Here is a 15,523-nt window from a genome sequence, read left to right as displayed (position 1 = left end):
AACAGATAATCAAGTCGCAATCTTAACATCCATGCAGCAGGGGAACACCAGAGAACGTAGGTGATTGTTTGGCTTATTTAGGAAAAAAGTTAAACAAGATGTTTGTAAATAAAAAAATAATGTGTATATAAAACTTTTATATATGTGCTCTTAGCGATTTAAAGATCAAAAGCAATTTAAAAATCAAAATTGAAAATAAATCACGATAAAAAACCTTAATATCTACTCCAAAGTCCAAATATAAGGGTATAAGCATAAGCAGAATGATAGAGCTGATTAATATTGCTCGTAACTCCAGTAGACAACACACTTGACATCCTAAAGTAAGCAAACTGTGAGGACAATCTAAGTGCATTTAGCAGTAGTTCAGGGAATCCATGTGGGTACTCCAGCATCAAGTGTGAAGAGCTGAATAATGATTTCCCTGGAAACGCTGGGAATCTATACATGGCATTTGACCTTTTTTTCTTGTCTTTTATCTTATTTGTGGCGATTGTTGTCATCATTTAACTTGTACTCCCTGATGATGTACTGCTTACTGAACCACTAATATTATGTATATATTCATTTAGCTACTGTAAATATTCAGTATGAATGGGCATGTCATTTTCAGTACTGAACCAGCCGAAACAATCCTGCTAGTGTACGCGTCCTCTGAACAACTGCCTCAAGTAGAATTCTTCTGCCCATTTGCCTCAGGTAGCACTCATATAGTCAAAGAATCAATTGATGGAAAAAATAGTCACTGATAATGCTAAATGTGATGGCCTAAATCTGCAGTGTCCAATGCATCGTTGGAAATATCATTTTTTGTAATACAGTGACAATTTTGAGCTTACTGTATCACACAATTTCGTTTTCTACTCCAGCCTGAATTCATGAAGCACTACAAGTAATCAAATCGCAATCATAACGCCCATCCAGCGATCATAAGGATGAAAAAAAAGAAGAGTAGAAAACATTGGCAGTACAAATAGGCGATAAACACAATCTAAGGTTATGTTGATCACTACAGTTATGTGGCAACTATGTACCCTTCTGGCAACTACGGCATCGATCAATCTGCAGTTGTGTTGAAGGAGAAGACCGGACATGCAGTGACCCCCATTGCGATGCCCTCTGCCACAAGAGAGGGCCTTTTTTTCTTCTCTGAAAACCCACAGTAGAAGCCTAGATCCAGCTTAAAAATAATGGCCCATGCGAGAAGACTGGGGCGCCTGCCTGCTGTTGCCGCTGGCGCCAATGAAACCTTGCAGAAGGCTCTGTGCAGCTTTCACTTGATCCGGCACACCCTGGATCTCCACAATGGACTCAGAAGAAGCAGGATGAGTTTCGAGTAACTTCACTCTTGCGCCTGAGATCTGGGATGGAGGGGAGGTTTTCATGAGGAGAACTATTGGACGGCCACATTAATATGGTTAAGACTGGACCAAATGGATGATGGGTCAGTCTCACAGATGCTATACCTGACGGATCTCAGCTAGATTGGCACCACCAACTCCAATAACAGTCTCCAGATAACTATTTGGAATCCTCAATTCGACAGAGCCACCTGGGTACCTGCAAACAGGATCATCATTCAGTGACCGTGGAGGCAAAATCATTTTTATCCTGGAAAAAATACAGTCGGCAAAAGTCATACCCAGTGAAACCTGTCAGTCTTCGGTAATCCTCACGCCCATGTATCTGCTCAGCAGCCTGAAGAGAATGAAATTCAAATCTATTAAGCACTTAAGAGAACCAAATTAGACATTCAGATGCATCAGAGAGGCCTTAGGTGAACCAGGCAACAATGGAAATATAAATATGAGAAAGATCAACACCCAATTAAGATAACTGGTGAGCAACAGCAGCAGGGAACAATTGCATAACCAAATCTAAGGTTTGCAAGAAAATGGTAACAATTGAATAGTGTCGCACAATCTTGTCCACATTATAGAGATTAAAGTGGCACAAATGCCGCAGGAGTGAAGGCCAAAAGGACAAATTTGGATCACCATGACATTCTAAAACGTTTGTCCTTGTTTCAGAAGTCTGAACCATTATGGAAGAAAATAGACATAAATCAACAGTCATATAGTGAGGGCCATTTGCAAAGAAGAGGCAAGCTAACACATTGGAAATGTACCTCGGTATAGTCATAAGCATTGGAATTGCCAGCTCTGGTGATTCCTAATTGTTGCAAATTACTATTCTCAGCTCTCAAGGGGTTTAATTGTAGTGTACCCCTACTAGAGTACCTATCAATAGGTACATGGTCAAAATAAGAACGGTGGGACATATAATTGGCACCGGGACTACCAGATGAGGGCAGTTCTCTATTAGGCAAGCGAGAAGGTGCTGCATATCTGTCATATGAGGCGGATGGTGTAACTTTGCTACTTCCACTAGGGTACTCTCTTTTAGAGAAGTACTCTACAGGATACGTGGTGTAATGATCATGAGGTGCATCATTGTTCAACCCTCCATATGGTGTATCATTGGCAGGTCTTCTATATGGTGGATCATTGGCACGTCTTCCATATGGTGGATCAATGGCTGGTCTTCCATATGGTGGATCAATGGCAGTTCTTCCATATGGTGGATCATTAGCAGGTCTTCCATATGGTGGATCATTAGCAGGTCTTCCATATGGTGGATCATTAGCAGGTCCACCATATGGGGGATTATTGGCAGATTGTCTGTATAGCATGAATTCCCTGCTAGGCAAGACATCAACAGGAGGACCATCAAAAGGGGCAAAAGGTGGAGGATTATTGGAAGAACTTCCATCTCTGAGTGTCCTAGTTCTAAGCCTCGAAGCAATCTCTGTGAGGGCTCCTCTTGCAATAGCTGGAAGCCCAGCAACCTGAAAGCTTGGAACAAATGTAAAGGCACAATGAATGTTAACAAAGTAAAAACTGTGCAAAAGTAATATAGGCATCTCTGGTGTAGTTATGGCCAAATATATTACCTGAACAAGCTCCTCATCAAAAGACAAGTACTTAGGTTTATCTGCTTTCGAGTAAACTCGGATCTCAGCCCCAGTTCGCCTTCTCATTTCAGTAATTACCTTTCCACCTTCCCCAAGAATACAACCAACTTTGTTTGATGGTACAACAAGCCTTGTTGTCAAATGTCGATTCTCAGCAGGTGCACTTACTTTACTATGGAGCAAAATAAGTGCCTCAATTGTTGGAGATACTGGATCATCTGGAATCTGGAAAAAAAAAGGAGGATATAAAATTGTAAGGACCCATGATAAAAATGGCAAGGCGATGTTAATTGGAACAATCATCTGTATGTTACCTCCTGAGATGAAACAACAATTAACCTTTCTCCAGAAGCATTTTTGCCAACTTCTTTAACCTGAATGCGAGCACCTGTCTGCTGCTCAACTTGTCGAACATTGCCACCACTTTTCCCAATAACTTGACCAATGTGTTCAGAAGCACACAGGATTTTAATAGAAAACTCTTCAGCTTCACCGGCATGATACCGCAGGGGCCCGTTTCTATATGGATCAAGCAAGGGTATTTGTGGTGAGTGATCCACATGTAGGTGTGGCAACATTGGATTTGCATGTGGTAGTTGTGGTGGAGACTGATGTTTCCTTTGTGTGCTCGCATCTATAATTTCTTCAAGAGGTGGATTGTCTTTACGAGGATGTTGATGCAGACGAGTAGATATTTCATAGAGAGCTTTTCTTACAAGAGAAGGTGCCCCAGATATCTGAAATAATATAAGCACAACAGCCAGTGATTTTCCAAAAACAATAATAAATTAACAAAGCAATCATACTTTAATTAACATGAAATCACATATCATTAAGAAAAAAACATTTGTTAAGAGAGGTAAAAGCTCCATGCAAGATCCAAAAGCTCCATTATTTACTTCAGTCAAGTGCTTAATAGGGCATACCAACAAGAAACTCGCCTAGTAGTACACAAGGATTGATATGTGCCACACCGAGTGATTTGCTTTTCATCATATGAGTAATGCATGAACACGAACCAAGTTAACAGATACCATTACCAAGACCAGTGACAAGAATGGAACTATGGAATCAAAAGGCGTTCACAAGTTGGAACAAAAGATAACAAATAAGTGTTTCGAAGTTACCTGCACCAGTTCATCACTTTTAAGTGCACACTGGGGAAGATTTTCAGATGGTAAGACACGGATCCCTGCACCAGTTTCATTTCGTAGCTGTTGTATAATGGAGCCACCTTTTCCTAGCAGACAGCCAACCTGATTTCCTGGAACCAAAATTCGAGCAGTTACACCATCAACGGTTTCAGACTTTTCATGGTCAATTCCACCATGGAGATCTTCATCTTCTGCAATTTTGTCATGTATCTTCAAGAGTGCATCTTGGGCAAAACAATGAGGCTTCATGTTCTGAAAGCCATCAGTAGAAATATTTTGAGCAGCTTCATCATCTTCACTCTGACTTGGGTAATTAAAGATAATAATTACTCTCTCATCTGCACCAGGAATGGAATCAGCAACCCTTATCTTTGCTTTAGTTTCATCTCTAAGTGCCTTCACAACGTCACCACCTCTTCCGAGGACACTGCCAATCTTTTTAACCGGACACAGTATCCGGTATATGGTTTCTGTTGGCTGAGAAGACATGGATCCATCATCATGCTTTGTGTTCAGCCGTTTCCTCTTTCTGTCATCAGAATTGGAATGTGGCCTTTTTCTGGAAGTACTCAAATTATGCCTTCTAGATCTATCATGATCCATCAGCAGCAAGAGTATAACAAACCTTTTCATACATAAGGAAAAAGTCCATCAACAAAATGAAAATAATACATGTGTACTAATATTAATATAGGAAGCAGGCAGCACAAAATTAATAAACATAGAACAGAGTAGAAATCTGGGAGATGTTCCATAATGGCACCATGCATAACCTTGTAATTTTTGCATAACTCAACCTCAAAAAATGTCATTACATGCTTATGTATCAACTTTGGGACTATGGAATAGTAGTATGAATGGATTGAAAGGCCAATAACAGGTAAAGACCGTAGTCTAAACTATAAAGTCATCTCACTGAGCACATGTCACACTAACTAAATATATACCCTCACAGCCTCACCCATATTTTCTAAAGATGTATCCAACTGGTGTTTCCACAGTTCCACATACTGTATTCTTTTAAACAAACATTTACCTCTATTTGGTTTAGCACCATTGCAGCTTCATCTAAATTGACCCAAAAAAGGACAGTGATTTTATAATGCAGGCTGAAGATCCTAGTTCAATATATCAAAACGTACTTGAACCATGCAAACTCACAGTAGGTTTCTAAAGATTAAATGCTGACCAGGCCAGCATGTCCAAAAAAGGAACACCATAGAAGGGTAATGCATATTGGAACAAACAGATTAAAACATTGACAAGCAACAGACACAAAGGGCATTCTGTAATTAAATGAATTTAATGGAAATGTTCCGCTAAATCTTTTCACAGAAAGGAGAATAAAATAACTCAGTATCATGGAACCAATCATCCTATCATAGAGATCCACAGGTGAAAATATCCTAGTTGCTAGGATAGATAGGCTGCTAAGCAACTGGACAGGTAGGACTCGAATTTATAGTAACATGATAAGAATTTAAGTCATTAGTCGCATGTATTTAGTAAGCTACGATTCCGAGCATCGCTTTAGAAGCAAAAGTCATCCAAACGTACATGACTTGCAGCAATTCCATATGTGGGAATAAATGATGCGATGATTACACCTCATCATGGCATCAAGCAAGAAATCATGGCAATAGATAGCTTCTGGATAAGCTACTGAAAAAAATTCATAAATTAAGGCATCAAGCCATCGCCTTGTTGTCACTGTACTAACATGTAACCGTTACCGAATGAAGCGACCGAACATTCCAGCTTTACAATACCGGGCCAATATAGAACCAATTTCGGTAAGATTACAAAGAATGATTTGAAGCAACTCCCCCTTCGCACAGATCATGCCATTAACACATAAATGCGGCCGTTTGACCTCGCACGGATTAATATAGCAACATCCTTCGCGCTCCACATGCATTCATCAAATAGTATGCCAAAGCAGGCAAATTGTCACCACAAGTGCAGTCACAAAATCCTCTATTGAATCACAGCTCTTTCGATCTTTGCGAGCTACTATTCAAAAAAATCCCTGAACTTTTTTAAAAAAAATTTGAAAACACACGCTGCTAGACGGGTTAATTGGGGGCAAAGAAATCAGACCTAATCCGCACCGGATGCCTCAGGAAGTGGCGGGCATCGTCTCCAAGGGAGGGATACGACTATACGAGAGAGAGAGAGAGAAGAACGAATCATAATACCTTCAGTCCGATTCGAACGAAGACGGTCGCACCGACGAAGCCTTCTCGCCGGCCAGGGGCGCCGCACAGGGAGGGGGGGGGGTAGGAAAGGAGCTAGGGTCGGGTCGGGGAAGGAGAAGAGGCCTTCTCTCCGGGCTGACTCCGCGCCGCGCCGCTTGCGCGCGAGGATGGAGGAGGGGAGGTCTCTCTCGCCGAGCTCCGGGTCGCGCTGCGGATGGGAAAGCGGAGGCGGGAGGGAGGGGAGGAGAGGACAACGACGACGGGAGTTGCGGGTTCGAGAATCAGGGGATCGATGGGAAATTGGGAAGGGAAGGGGAGGGAGGGGTACGCGACCACGAGAAAATTACATATTTTCACCCGCTTTTTTTTTCTATAAATCGGTCATTTTCGCAAACTTTTCGTAAAAATAGGCTCTCGTAAAAACTTTAACCAAAACCAAAACTAGGCCTTTAGGTCAGCGCCAGACGCTGATATCCTGCATGTTCCGCCGACGTGCCAGGCTACTCAGCGCCAGGTAGCTTGACACTGACCAAGCAAACTCATCGCCAGGGCATTTAGTGTTGAGCTCTGTTATGTACTGGCCAGCCTGAGCCCTGCCCCAGCCTTTCTTCTTCCTTCCCTTATCCTTTCTCTCAGCTAGGGTTCATCACAGCATGAGAAATCTCTCTCTTCTCCTCTCTAAACCTCCTCAAATCCGCTCCAAATAGAGGGGATATCGTCGGGATCGAGTTGGAGAAGTGACGCATTCTAGCGCCGTTGTGCTGGCGCTGAGGCATGCGCCACGTCCGCAGGGCGAAGGGCTTGGCCGCCGCGCTAGGAGTGCCTCAGCGCCAATGAACTTGGCGCTGATCTAAAGGCCTAGATTTGTTAAAGTTTCTGTGAGGGCCTATTTTTTAAGAAAAGTTTGCGAAAAGGGTCAATTTGTCAAAAAAAGTGGTATTTTCACCACCAACTCGTGGTTTCACTAGAATATTAGAATATGGTTTAATAAAATACTAATGTTAATATGCTGGGATACCATTTTCTTTGTTTTTGGATTTTGGTTAATGTTTTGGTAGCTTGTTAGTTTTTTTAGGACAAAAGTACCATTTAGATCCATTTCTCTTCTCCTCTGTTAAGTTGCTCTCTCTCTCTGAAAAAACCAAACCATACATCATCCTCTTCTTACGACCACTCTTAGGTTCTTCCCCTCAAGCGAAGAAGCCGCGCGCCTCACGGCCGGCTGCCACACATATCCCCGCCGAACTATCACAAATTTCATTTTATTATTTATTATTATTTATAAAACAAGTCATAAAAGAGAGGAATACCACCAAGATTTTATTGTAGTTTGCTTGAATATTTTTTATCTCCTCAGACTATCACATATTTAGGTTATGACCGAAGACTGAGCCGAACGAACCAAAACCGAATCGTTCGGTCGTGAGTTTTTTCAATGTAATTCAGTCCTGTCGAATTTTCTTAAAAACCAAAATACCTAACACCCACCCCTATCTTCACGTGGATAGTTGCTCGAGACAATTCCATTTTTTTGTGTTAGTTCCCTTCATTTGTTATAAACTAATGCTAACTAAGTTTGAGAGGAGGGGAAATACGAAAACAAGGTGAGCCATTAGTGCATAACTAATTAAGTGTTACTACTAAAAATTGGGTTAACATAATTTTTAAAGGAACTTTTCTATATAAAACATTCCATTTGGATTGCCTATTAGATGGCTGGTAATTACTAATTAGACCAATTAGGATAGTTCCTGTCTATTCAACTAGAAGCATGATGTATTTTTTGTTTTTCTACTTAATTACTCATAAATTGCTAAAGTACGTTATATATTAGGATGGACATCGCAATGCATACTACCTATCATCTGACCCATGTAGGACTGAGTTTGATCAACATACTGCCATACATGTGACCCTTTGACTTTTTGATTAAGCGTTATATGGTTTAACGGTACATGGGTCGTATAACTGGCAAGGGAGTAGTTGCAACCAAAGTAATATGAGAATTATTGATAAGAGCAACCACAATGTAGGAGAATAGCAGGTAGTAAGCATTAAATACTACCTTATTACCTGGTAACAACCATTGTAGAAGTGGTGAATAACTACTACCAGGTCATAGTGCTACTACCAGGTATAAGCAAATAAATAATGTTTTCTTCTCACACATCAAACTGCTTACTCCTAGAAAACTTGCTATTCTTTCTAAAGTGGGCCCCACCTTACTTCCCATCTCCTATATAAACATTGTGGAGTGTGCAAGCAACTGCTAGTTGCTGCTACTATGGCCTACGCTTGTTAAGGTGGGTAACATATATTGAAGATGCCTAACACGGTAACTGATGGAAATATCCATAACAAGTTTAATTTGCCCCCTAAATAACCTAATGGGGAGAGCAATTTAAGGTGATCTTTATATGGGAGGGAGCTTTTTTTCACAGGCCAACAAAAAATTGAAATATCTTAAGCACGAGGTGGAAACTGAAAAAGGAAACAAGAAAGCAAACGGATGGAAGGTGAGCAAAGGAAAGAAGCTGTTAGTGGGCTCTCTTGTTCTTCCCTCTTCCTTTCCTTTCCCCTCCATCCAGTGCTAACTGTAGTTTCTCTCTCTAGTTCGTTGGTTTAGAACAAGATTAGGCAGGCTTTTAGCATCAGGTTGGTAGAAATTCAAAATTCCTCTTTGTGGCATATATTGTGGGGAGAGGAGGAAGAAAAAAAATCCAATCTTTTGATGACTGCAGCCATCGTCGCAGATGGACACCAAGCGCGCGTACAAGCTCCGTATCCTCGATTCTTTGCTTCCGTTGATTATCGGTTTGGGAGTTTTAAATTTGGGTCTTTTTTTTTGAGTCGAGTTGTCTTGCCTTGCCAGGTTATCGGTGTACCTAGGTTTTGAATTTGATCGAGTTGGGGGGTTGGGGGTCCGTGTGTGGTGATCGATTTCGATCTGTGCTCATGTTTTCTTCATGTTGTTCTTGGTTTGGTGATTGGGTTTATCGCAGTACGCTCCTTGATTTGAGCTGTTGCGAATTCCAAGGAGACGTTTTGAGACCATGTCAACTACTGTTATCTTTCTTTTTGACATTTTATATGAAATACTGTTCAGCTCCAGTACATCTTATATATATATGTGTATGGAAGTTGAAAAGAAAATGAAACTCGTTGGGTTCAATAGGAGGTAGTAATAGAAAGCATGGCACCTAGAATTATTTAGTCTACTTAAATCCAAGCTTAATTTCGTTCTCTCTTTAATTCGTGAGAGTGTTTATTCAATAATTTGTGTGTAAGTGAAACATTGGTGAAGTTCTCCTTCCAAAAAATGATGGTAAAAGTATTGGACAGTATTCTTAGAAAACTTGTCTCCTGCGTTATGTAATTTACCGCCGCTTGGATAGTTTCTGCAGAAAATAGGATCACACTAGTGTCTGAGGTGCAGACTTATCATGTGAAAATTGGGTGATGAATGAATCGATACAAATTCTTCAATATTCATTCTGTTTAGCTCTTCTCTTTAAGAATTTCGATGCTAAGATATCATTGATAATACATTACTGAAACAGACATAGTTAAACCTTAATGCATTGTTGTCAATCATTTGTCTTACCTTGTGGAAATGTATATTCTGAAATATCATTCCACAAAGAAGTGATTTTCTGAAATAAACTTGAGAATTACCCAAGCGTATGCATGGTACTCCACAAACAGCCTACCATGTTTCCTTGACAATGGCCAGAGGAGTTTGTCGCGCATGCTTCCGATGTCAACTGTGTCAAGTTTGGGAGGAGGACATCAAGAATCCTCATCACTGGTGGGGAGGATCAGAAGGTCAATCTTTGGGCCATAGGCAAACCCAGTGCCATCTTGGTAATGTTCCACTGGCCACTGAAAGTTCTGCCATTCATGTTTTATAGCACCTTTTGTGTTTTTTATCAGTTTATTATGCAGTCTATGTTTGTTACTTTGGAAGTTATTTCTCTTCGTACAACTTTACAAGTGTGTGTCACTATGAATTGCAGAGCCTGTCAGGCCTTACAAGTCCAGTTGAATCAGTGAGCTTTGACTCATCTGAAGTTATGATAGGCGCTGGATCATCAAGTGGGACCATAAAAGTATGGGATGTGGAGGAAGCAAAAGGTATGAGCTAGTCTGGATAACAATTTGCTGCATTATTCATAAAAAGGGCACTTCTCTGCCTTTATACTGAAATATAAACTGTAGTTGTATCACACAACGTGCCATAACTTTTTTTTTGCACAGTTGTTCGTACTTTCACTGGACATAGATCAAGTTGTGCATCCCTTGATTTCCATCCCTTTGGAGAATTCTTCGCTTCTGGGTCTTCAGACACAAACATGAAAATATGGGATATGCGGAAAAAGGGATGCATTCACACATACAAGGGTCACACACGGCAGATTGATGTGCTTAAATTCACTCCTGATGGCCGGTGGATTGTCTCTGGTGGATCTGATAACTCTGTAAAGGTAAAACCATAAAACTCTGAATACGACTATAATATAATGGAATGCATGTTACAATCACGGTACTGGAAAATAAATCACATGATATGCTGATTATCGAAACATATTAAGCTTCCATATATATCTATTGGGCTACTGAAATTGTTTTTTAATCATCTTGCTAGATCTGGGATTTGACAGCTGGAAAGCTCTTGCATGACTTTAGGATTCATGAAGGCCCAATTAACTGCATAGATTTTCACCCCCACGAGTTCTTACTGGCTACAGGTTAGATAGACTTCTTTACTATAGAACTTGTAGAAGATGCATTTGCTGTAGTGAACCACCTGGCAGCCCTGATGACATGTTTTCCTCCAAAGTTATGCTATTATGAATATTATTATTTCTGGCATGGACCATTGCTCCTTTGATGCTTATTTCTGTCATCTAGACTTCGCAAGTAGTAGCCTATACATCACTATTCTTATTCGAAAATTTTGCAGGTTCAGCTGATAAGACGGTTAAGTTTTGGGACCTTGAAACTTTTGAGTTGATTGGTTCTTCTGGACCTGAGGTATTGTATGTATTAGTTGTTGGATCTTAAAACAATTTAAGTTAGCGTTCAGAGTTTGAGCTAATTTAGTTCTATAAATACCATTGCTATGTAGTGATCTGGCTTATTATCTCCTATAATTTGGGAGTCACTGTCACATGTAAGTGCTAGGTGCATTTCGTGATGTGCTTGGGTTCAATGAACTTTATTTGAAATCAAGTTCCATAAAGCTATTTTAAGTCCATGGTATTTCTGCCAAAACCTTGTCGTTTAAAAGAGACAAGGGAACACATCCAGACAGCATTGAGCAGCACTGTCGTGTATATCCCAGTCATTAAATGGTAACTAATAAAGCTGACCAGTGATTCAGCATGTCAAACGAAATGAAGTATCATACCTGAAATCATATCTGCGATCATCTTTCAGGAGCTTATGTAACTTAGTATCTCAGTTATCCAAAATAATATGTACAGTTCAACTGTTTTCCCTAAGAACAAAATGCTGCACCTTGATTTGTATCTTTGAACTGTAACATTACTCAGTTGGTTAGCCTGATTGTAAATACGACCCATATTAAAAAAAAAATTGGTGTACTTGAGCTATAACCTATAAGTTCTTTCAATCTCCCCTCTTTATTTTTTTTTTGTTTCATGGATGTAACTAATCTATTCAGTTTCTTGCAGAATAGCCGGGAATACTTTGAGCCAGTACGTTGATCTATAACTGCATTTTATCTATATTTTCTCTTCAAATGGATGACTTGCTTGTTGTCAACAAAGTTTGTGAGTCTTGACCGAATGAAATAATCAATTACTTATCTAGATCTACTTCTAATTTTCAGGCTAGTGTAGTTCGGTCTATGACATTCAACAAAGATGGTAAATCACTTTTTTGTGGACTACATGAAAGCTTAAAGGTAATTGCTGTGTTGGCCTACCAGTAACCTCCTTTGAAGCTTCAGAAAATGACTTCACAACAGAGTTTATCTTTTTGCCTGTAGGTTCTTTCATGGGAACCTATTATATGCCATGATGTAGTTGATGTTGGCTGGTCCACATTAGGGGATCTAATTGTTCATGAGGGAAAACTTCTTGGTTGCTCATATAACCAAAGTTGTGTTGGAATATGGGTCGTGGACTTGACGGTATGGTTTCATATACTAGTACTTTACAATGTTAACAATTGGATTGTTCTAATATGATGCTAATCCTAAATTCAGAAAATCGATCCATATGCTGTTAATAATGCTGAAGCACATTTGAATGGAAGCATAAATAGGTCAATGCAAGCTGATAATAGCATGTCATCAATGTTGGGGAAGTTATCAGTTTCCAGAAGCCCAGGTACTGCAAACAGTTTCATATAACATCGCTATATTTTATCTTCATTTATTATCCTTGAGTTATGATTTTTCACCCAAAAACTATCTATGTTTTGCTATCTCTCAAAACTGCAGCCAAGGAAACATCTTCCAATACTTTGCTTAAACCCTCAATCTCAATGTCTGCTTCAAAAGAAGTTCCAGCTCCAGCTACTTCTGCAGTGGCAAAGAAATTACCAAAAGTGCCTATGACAAGCAATCTTCGGCTCACCAGATCTGATTCTCTGCCAGTTGTTTCTCCCAGGGTTAGATTAAACCCGAAGTTCTCTGATGACCAGAAGAGGAAGACTGATTATGTTGTGCCTGTAACAGCTCCAAGAATTCACTCTAAATTGGATCTTTCTACAGGTGCTGGAGTGTACCGTCGTAACTCACTACCATCGTTTGCTCCCACAAATAGACCAAGGTCCAAAATATCTGCATATAGTAGTGAAGGATCGTCGCTCATACCCATTGTTGTCCCTAGGCATAGCCCTAAAGTGGATGCTTGTCCCAGTCTCAGTAAAGTTCTCACTACTGACTTAACAATTGTTGAGCCTCAAAGTATAAAACGAGGTGGTCTGGCCGTGGATTGTGGACAAGAAGATGGTAAGTTGTTGCGTGTGACTGATTCAAGGAGCTCGAGTATGGTTGTACAATCAGGCTGTAGAAGAGTAGCTAGTGATGTTACGCGTAAAGAAAATCCAGAGACTGCTTTGACAGCTAATATGGATCATGACTTCAGGCAGAAGGCCCCTGAAACTGAAAATATGCAACAGTATACATTTCAGTCAGAGCCCATTAGTTCAAAATGTAAATATATTTCAGGTGGTGGAGACATTAACCTATCTGGGCCAGCCTTTACTGAGAGTGTTCAGTCTAATGAAGTTGGTGACTGGTATAATGCATCTTCTTTTGTAAAACCAAATTTGACTATTGGTAGGAATCCAGAGACTTCATATATCAACAAAAGAGCAGTGTTTCCATTGAGACAGTCGGCAGATTCAAGTGAAAGGCACTCTGTGGAGCATCGTGAGTGTTTAAACTTATAAACTGATGTTATTGTTTGTTTTTGTTTCCTTTCAACATTATTATCATTTCTCCCTGTTGGGTGAACAGTACCTTCCAATTTGTCTGCAAGTTATGAGAGAAGTCAGTATGTATCAACATTAAATAACTTGGTATGTATTACTCACAAAATTTCAGATTATGTCATTTGGGACGTCTTTATTCTTTGTCGGTACCAAACCCATCTTGCGCCTACCTTATTGTTTCTGCAGAGGTGGCGCTCTTCAATTGCTGGACAACAAAGCGTGTCAGCTGGTGATGAAGATGGTATTGTTGACCTGATGGAAAATCATCAAGAATTCATTCATGCAGTGAAGTCTCGGTTAACAAAACTAGAGGTTGTAGAGAGTATCCCCGTCTATAGCATTTTCTATTTTTAGATATGTCAAGTAACGGTAATCGCCGTATGCTTTTTGTAGGTGGTTTACAGGTGTTGGAAAAATAACGACATAAAGGGATCTCTTGATGCTACACAGAGGATGCAGGATCTTGCTGTGTGTACTTACCACCCTGTTATGTTGAAGTTTCATCCATTATAATGTCTGATATTTTGTTGTAACACTCTTACAGGTTAGTGCTGATATAATTAGTGTTCTGATGGAGAATACTAACTGTATCACCCTAGATGTGTGTACTTGTGTCCTACCTCTTGCCTCCAGTGTTCTTGAAAGCAGTTGTGACAGGTATTATCCTTGCATATACACTAGATATATTATCCTTGCAGTGTTCATCTTAGTAAGTATGCATTGACATCTCCTATTGCAGGCACCTGAAGGTTGCCTTGGAGATGATCCATAAGCTTGTTAAAAGCTTTGGTACTACCATATCTTCAACTCTGTCATATACTGCAGCAGTTGGTGTGGACATAGAGGCAGAGCAGAGGTATCTTGCCTCCCTTCTCATTGCATCTGAATATCGTGCATTCATGTACATCACAATGGTTCAATTCACATGTATGGGTTGCTGCCTGCTAGGTTCCTGCGGTGCAATTTGTGCTTCCAAGAGCTGATAAAAGTGCACAGCATTCTCATCACCATGGCACGGTAAATTCTTCGTTTCGCTTCGAAAGGAATTGCCTTCGGATTCTGAAAGTTCCTCACTAGTCATTCAAAGAAGTAAAAATGGTTCATTTGTGCATCCTGTTCTAGGCGGCAAGGCGAGGTTGGAAGATCAGCACAGGAGCTAAGCCTCTTTCTTCAGGATATGTTTCAGCTGGATAGATGATAGCCATACGGCGATATTTCGCCCAATACTCCTTTCTCCTTGGGACAGATAGAAAAATATAGGACATAGGCAAATATAGAGAAAAAGATAGGCAGGAAAGATACAGGTCATCCTATTCCTGGGCAAATGTACAGCAATTTCTGTTATCATCCGGTGTGCAAATGTGCAATCAATTAGTCAACAAAATTTCAAATATATCCTTTAAGTTCAAAGATATATGTAATTACAGAGCTACAGCTACTGCAACAAAGCAGGTATCAAATAGTTGATTGCAAGTTGTAATGGGTATTATTAGACCGGCATGAAGAAATTAGCAGTTTAGCACCCTCATCTTTTACTAAAATTTGAAATTTTTTATCGTAGTTTATTTTCTAGCTTTAGCTTTTAAATCACTAAGAACACATATATAAAAAGTTTTATTCGCCAATTATTTTTTATTTATAAATATGGCTTATTTCTTCAATAAGCCAAAAGATGGGTCCACTGCTGCTATAGCATTCACAGGAACTGGTAGTGCAACCAAAAACGTTGA

At 40.0% G+C, this 15,523-nt stretch overlaps 2 protein-coding genes across 5 annotated transcripts; one reads left to right on the top strand and one right to left on the bottom strand.

The window, feature by feature from the left end:
* Nucleotides 1-761: 761 nt before the first annotated feature.
* LOC102710053 (RNA-binding KH domain-containing protein RCF3-like) lies at nt 762-6,636 on the bottom strand. The gene is made up of 8 exons (XM_006661839.3): nt 6,327-6,636; nt 4,102-4,753; nt 3,289-3,711; nt 2,954-3,199; nt 2,129-2,848; nt 1,643-1,698; nt 1,467-1,560; nt 762-1,361 (listed from the first exon to the last, which is right to left on the bottom strand). The coding sequence occupies exons 2-8, from the start codon at nt 4,729-4,731 to the stop codon at nt 1,182-1,184; spliced, it is 2,349 nt and encodes a 782-aa protein (XP_006661902.2). The 5' UTR covers nt 4,732-4,753; nt 6,327-6,636; the 3' UTR covers nt 762-1,181.
* A 1,988-nt stretch (nt 6,637-8,624) lies between these two features.
* Nucleotides 8,625-15,315, top strand: LOC102709771 (katanin p80 WD40 repeat-containing subunit B1 homolog KTN80.3-like). 4 transcript variants are annotated; one of them, XM_015841911.2, is made up of 19 exons: nt 8,632-8,842; nt 8,940-9,107; nt 10,060-10,190; nt 10,343-10,460; nt 10,584-10,810; nt 10,972-11,074; nt 11,290-11,360; nt 12,023-12,046; nt 12,181-12,255; nt 12,340-12,483; nt 12,559-12,682; nt 12,796-13,731; nt 13,819-13,880; nt 13,980-14,105; nt 14,187-14,261; nt 14,338-14,450; nt 14,533-14,649; nt 14,742-14,810; nt 14,916-15,315. In XM_015841911.2, the coding sequence occupies exons 2-19, from the start codon at nt 9,080-9,082 to the stop codon at nt 14,989-14,991; spliced, it is 2,619 nt and encodes an 872-aa protein (XP_015697397.1). In that variant the 5' UTR covers nt 8,632-8,842; nt 8,940-9,079; the 3' UTR covers nt 14,992-15,315. The 4 variants fall into 4 exon arrangements, with proteins under 4 accessions (XP_015697398.1, XP_015697397.1, XP_040384045.1 ...); XM_040528111.1 differs by having other exon boundaries at nt 8,632-8,862; XM_040528110.1 differs by having other exon boundaries at nt 8,632-9,107.
* The last annotated feature ends 208 nt before the right edge of the window (nt 15,316-15,523 follow it).

The sequence above is a fragment of the Oryza brachyantha genome, chromosome 10, assembly GCF_000231095.2.
Source record: "Oryza brachyantha chromosome 10, ObraRS2, whole genome shotgun sequence".
Taxonomy (NCBI): domain Eukaryota; kingdom Viridiplantae; phylum Streptophyta; class Magnoliopsida; order Poales; family Poaceae; genus Oryza; species Oryza brachyantha.
Note: the sequence above shows the minus strand (reverse complement) of the source record. Positions and strands in the feature narration are given on the sequence as shown.

What these genes read in the sequence shown, in the direction of transcription:
- LOC102710053 (XM_006661839.3), bottom strand. Translation starts at nt 4,731, where the DNA reads ATGGATCATGATAGATCTAGAAGGCATAATTTGAGTACTTCCAGAAAA. An exon ending in AAAGTGATGAACTGGTGCAG is followed by an intron (nt 3,712 to 4,101) that starts GTAACTTCGAAA and finishes ATATTATTTCAG; the next exon opens with ATATCTGGGGCACCTTCTCT. An exon ending in TTGTTGTTTCATCTCAGGAG is followed by an intron (nt 3,200 to 3,288) that starts GTAACATACAGA and finishes TTTTTTTTCCAG; the next exon opens with ATTCCAGATGATCCAGTATC.
- LOC102709771 (XM_015841911.2), top strand. Translation starts at nt 9,080, where the DNA reads ATGGACACCAAGCGCGCGTACAAGCTCC. An exon ending in GACTACATGAAAGCTTAAAG is followed by an intron (nt 12,256 to 12,339) that starts GTAATTGCTGTG and finishes TTTTGCCTGTAG; the next exon opens with GTTCTTTCATGGGAACCTAT. An exon ending in CTTGAAAGCAGTTGTGACAG is followed by an intron (nt 14,451 to 14,532) that starts GTATTATCCTTG and finishes CTCCTATTGCAG; the next exon opens with GCACCTGAAGGTTGCCTTGG.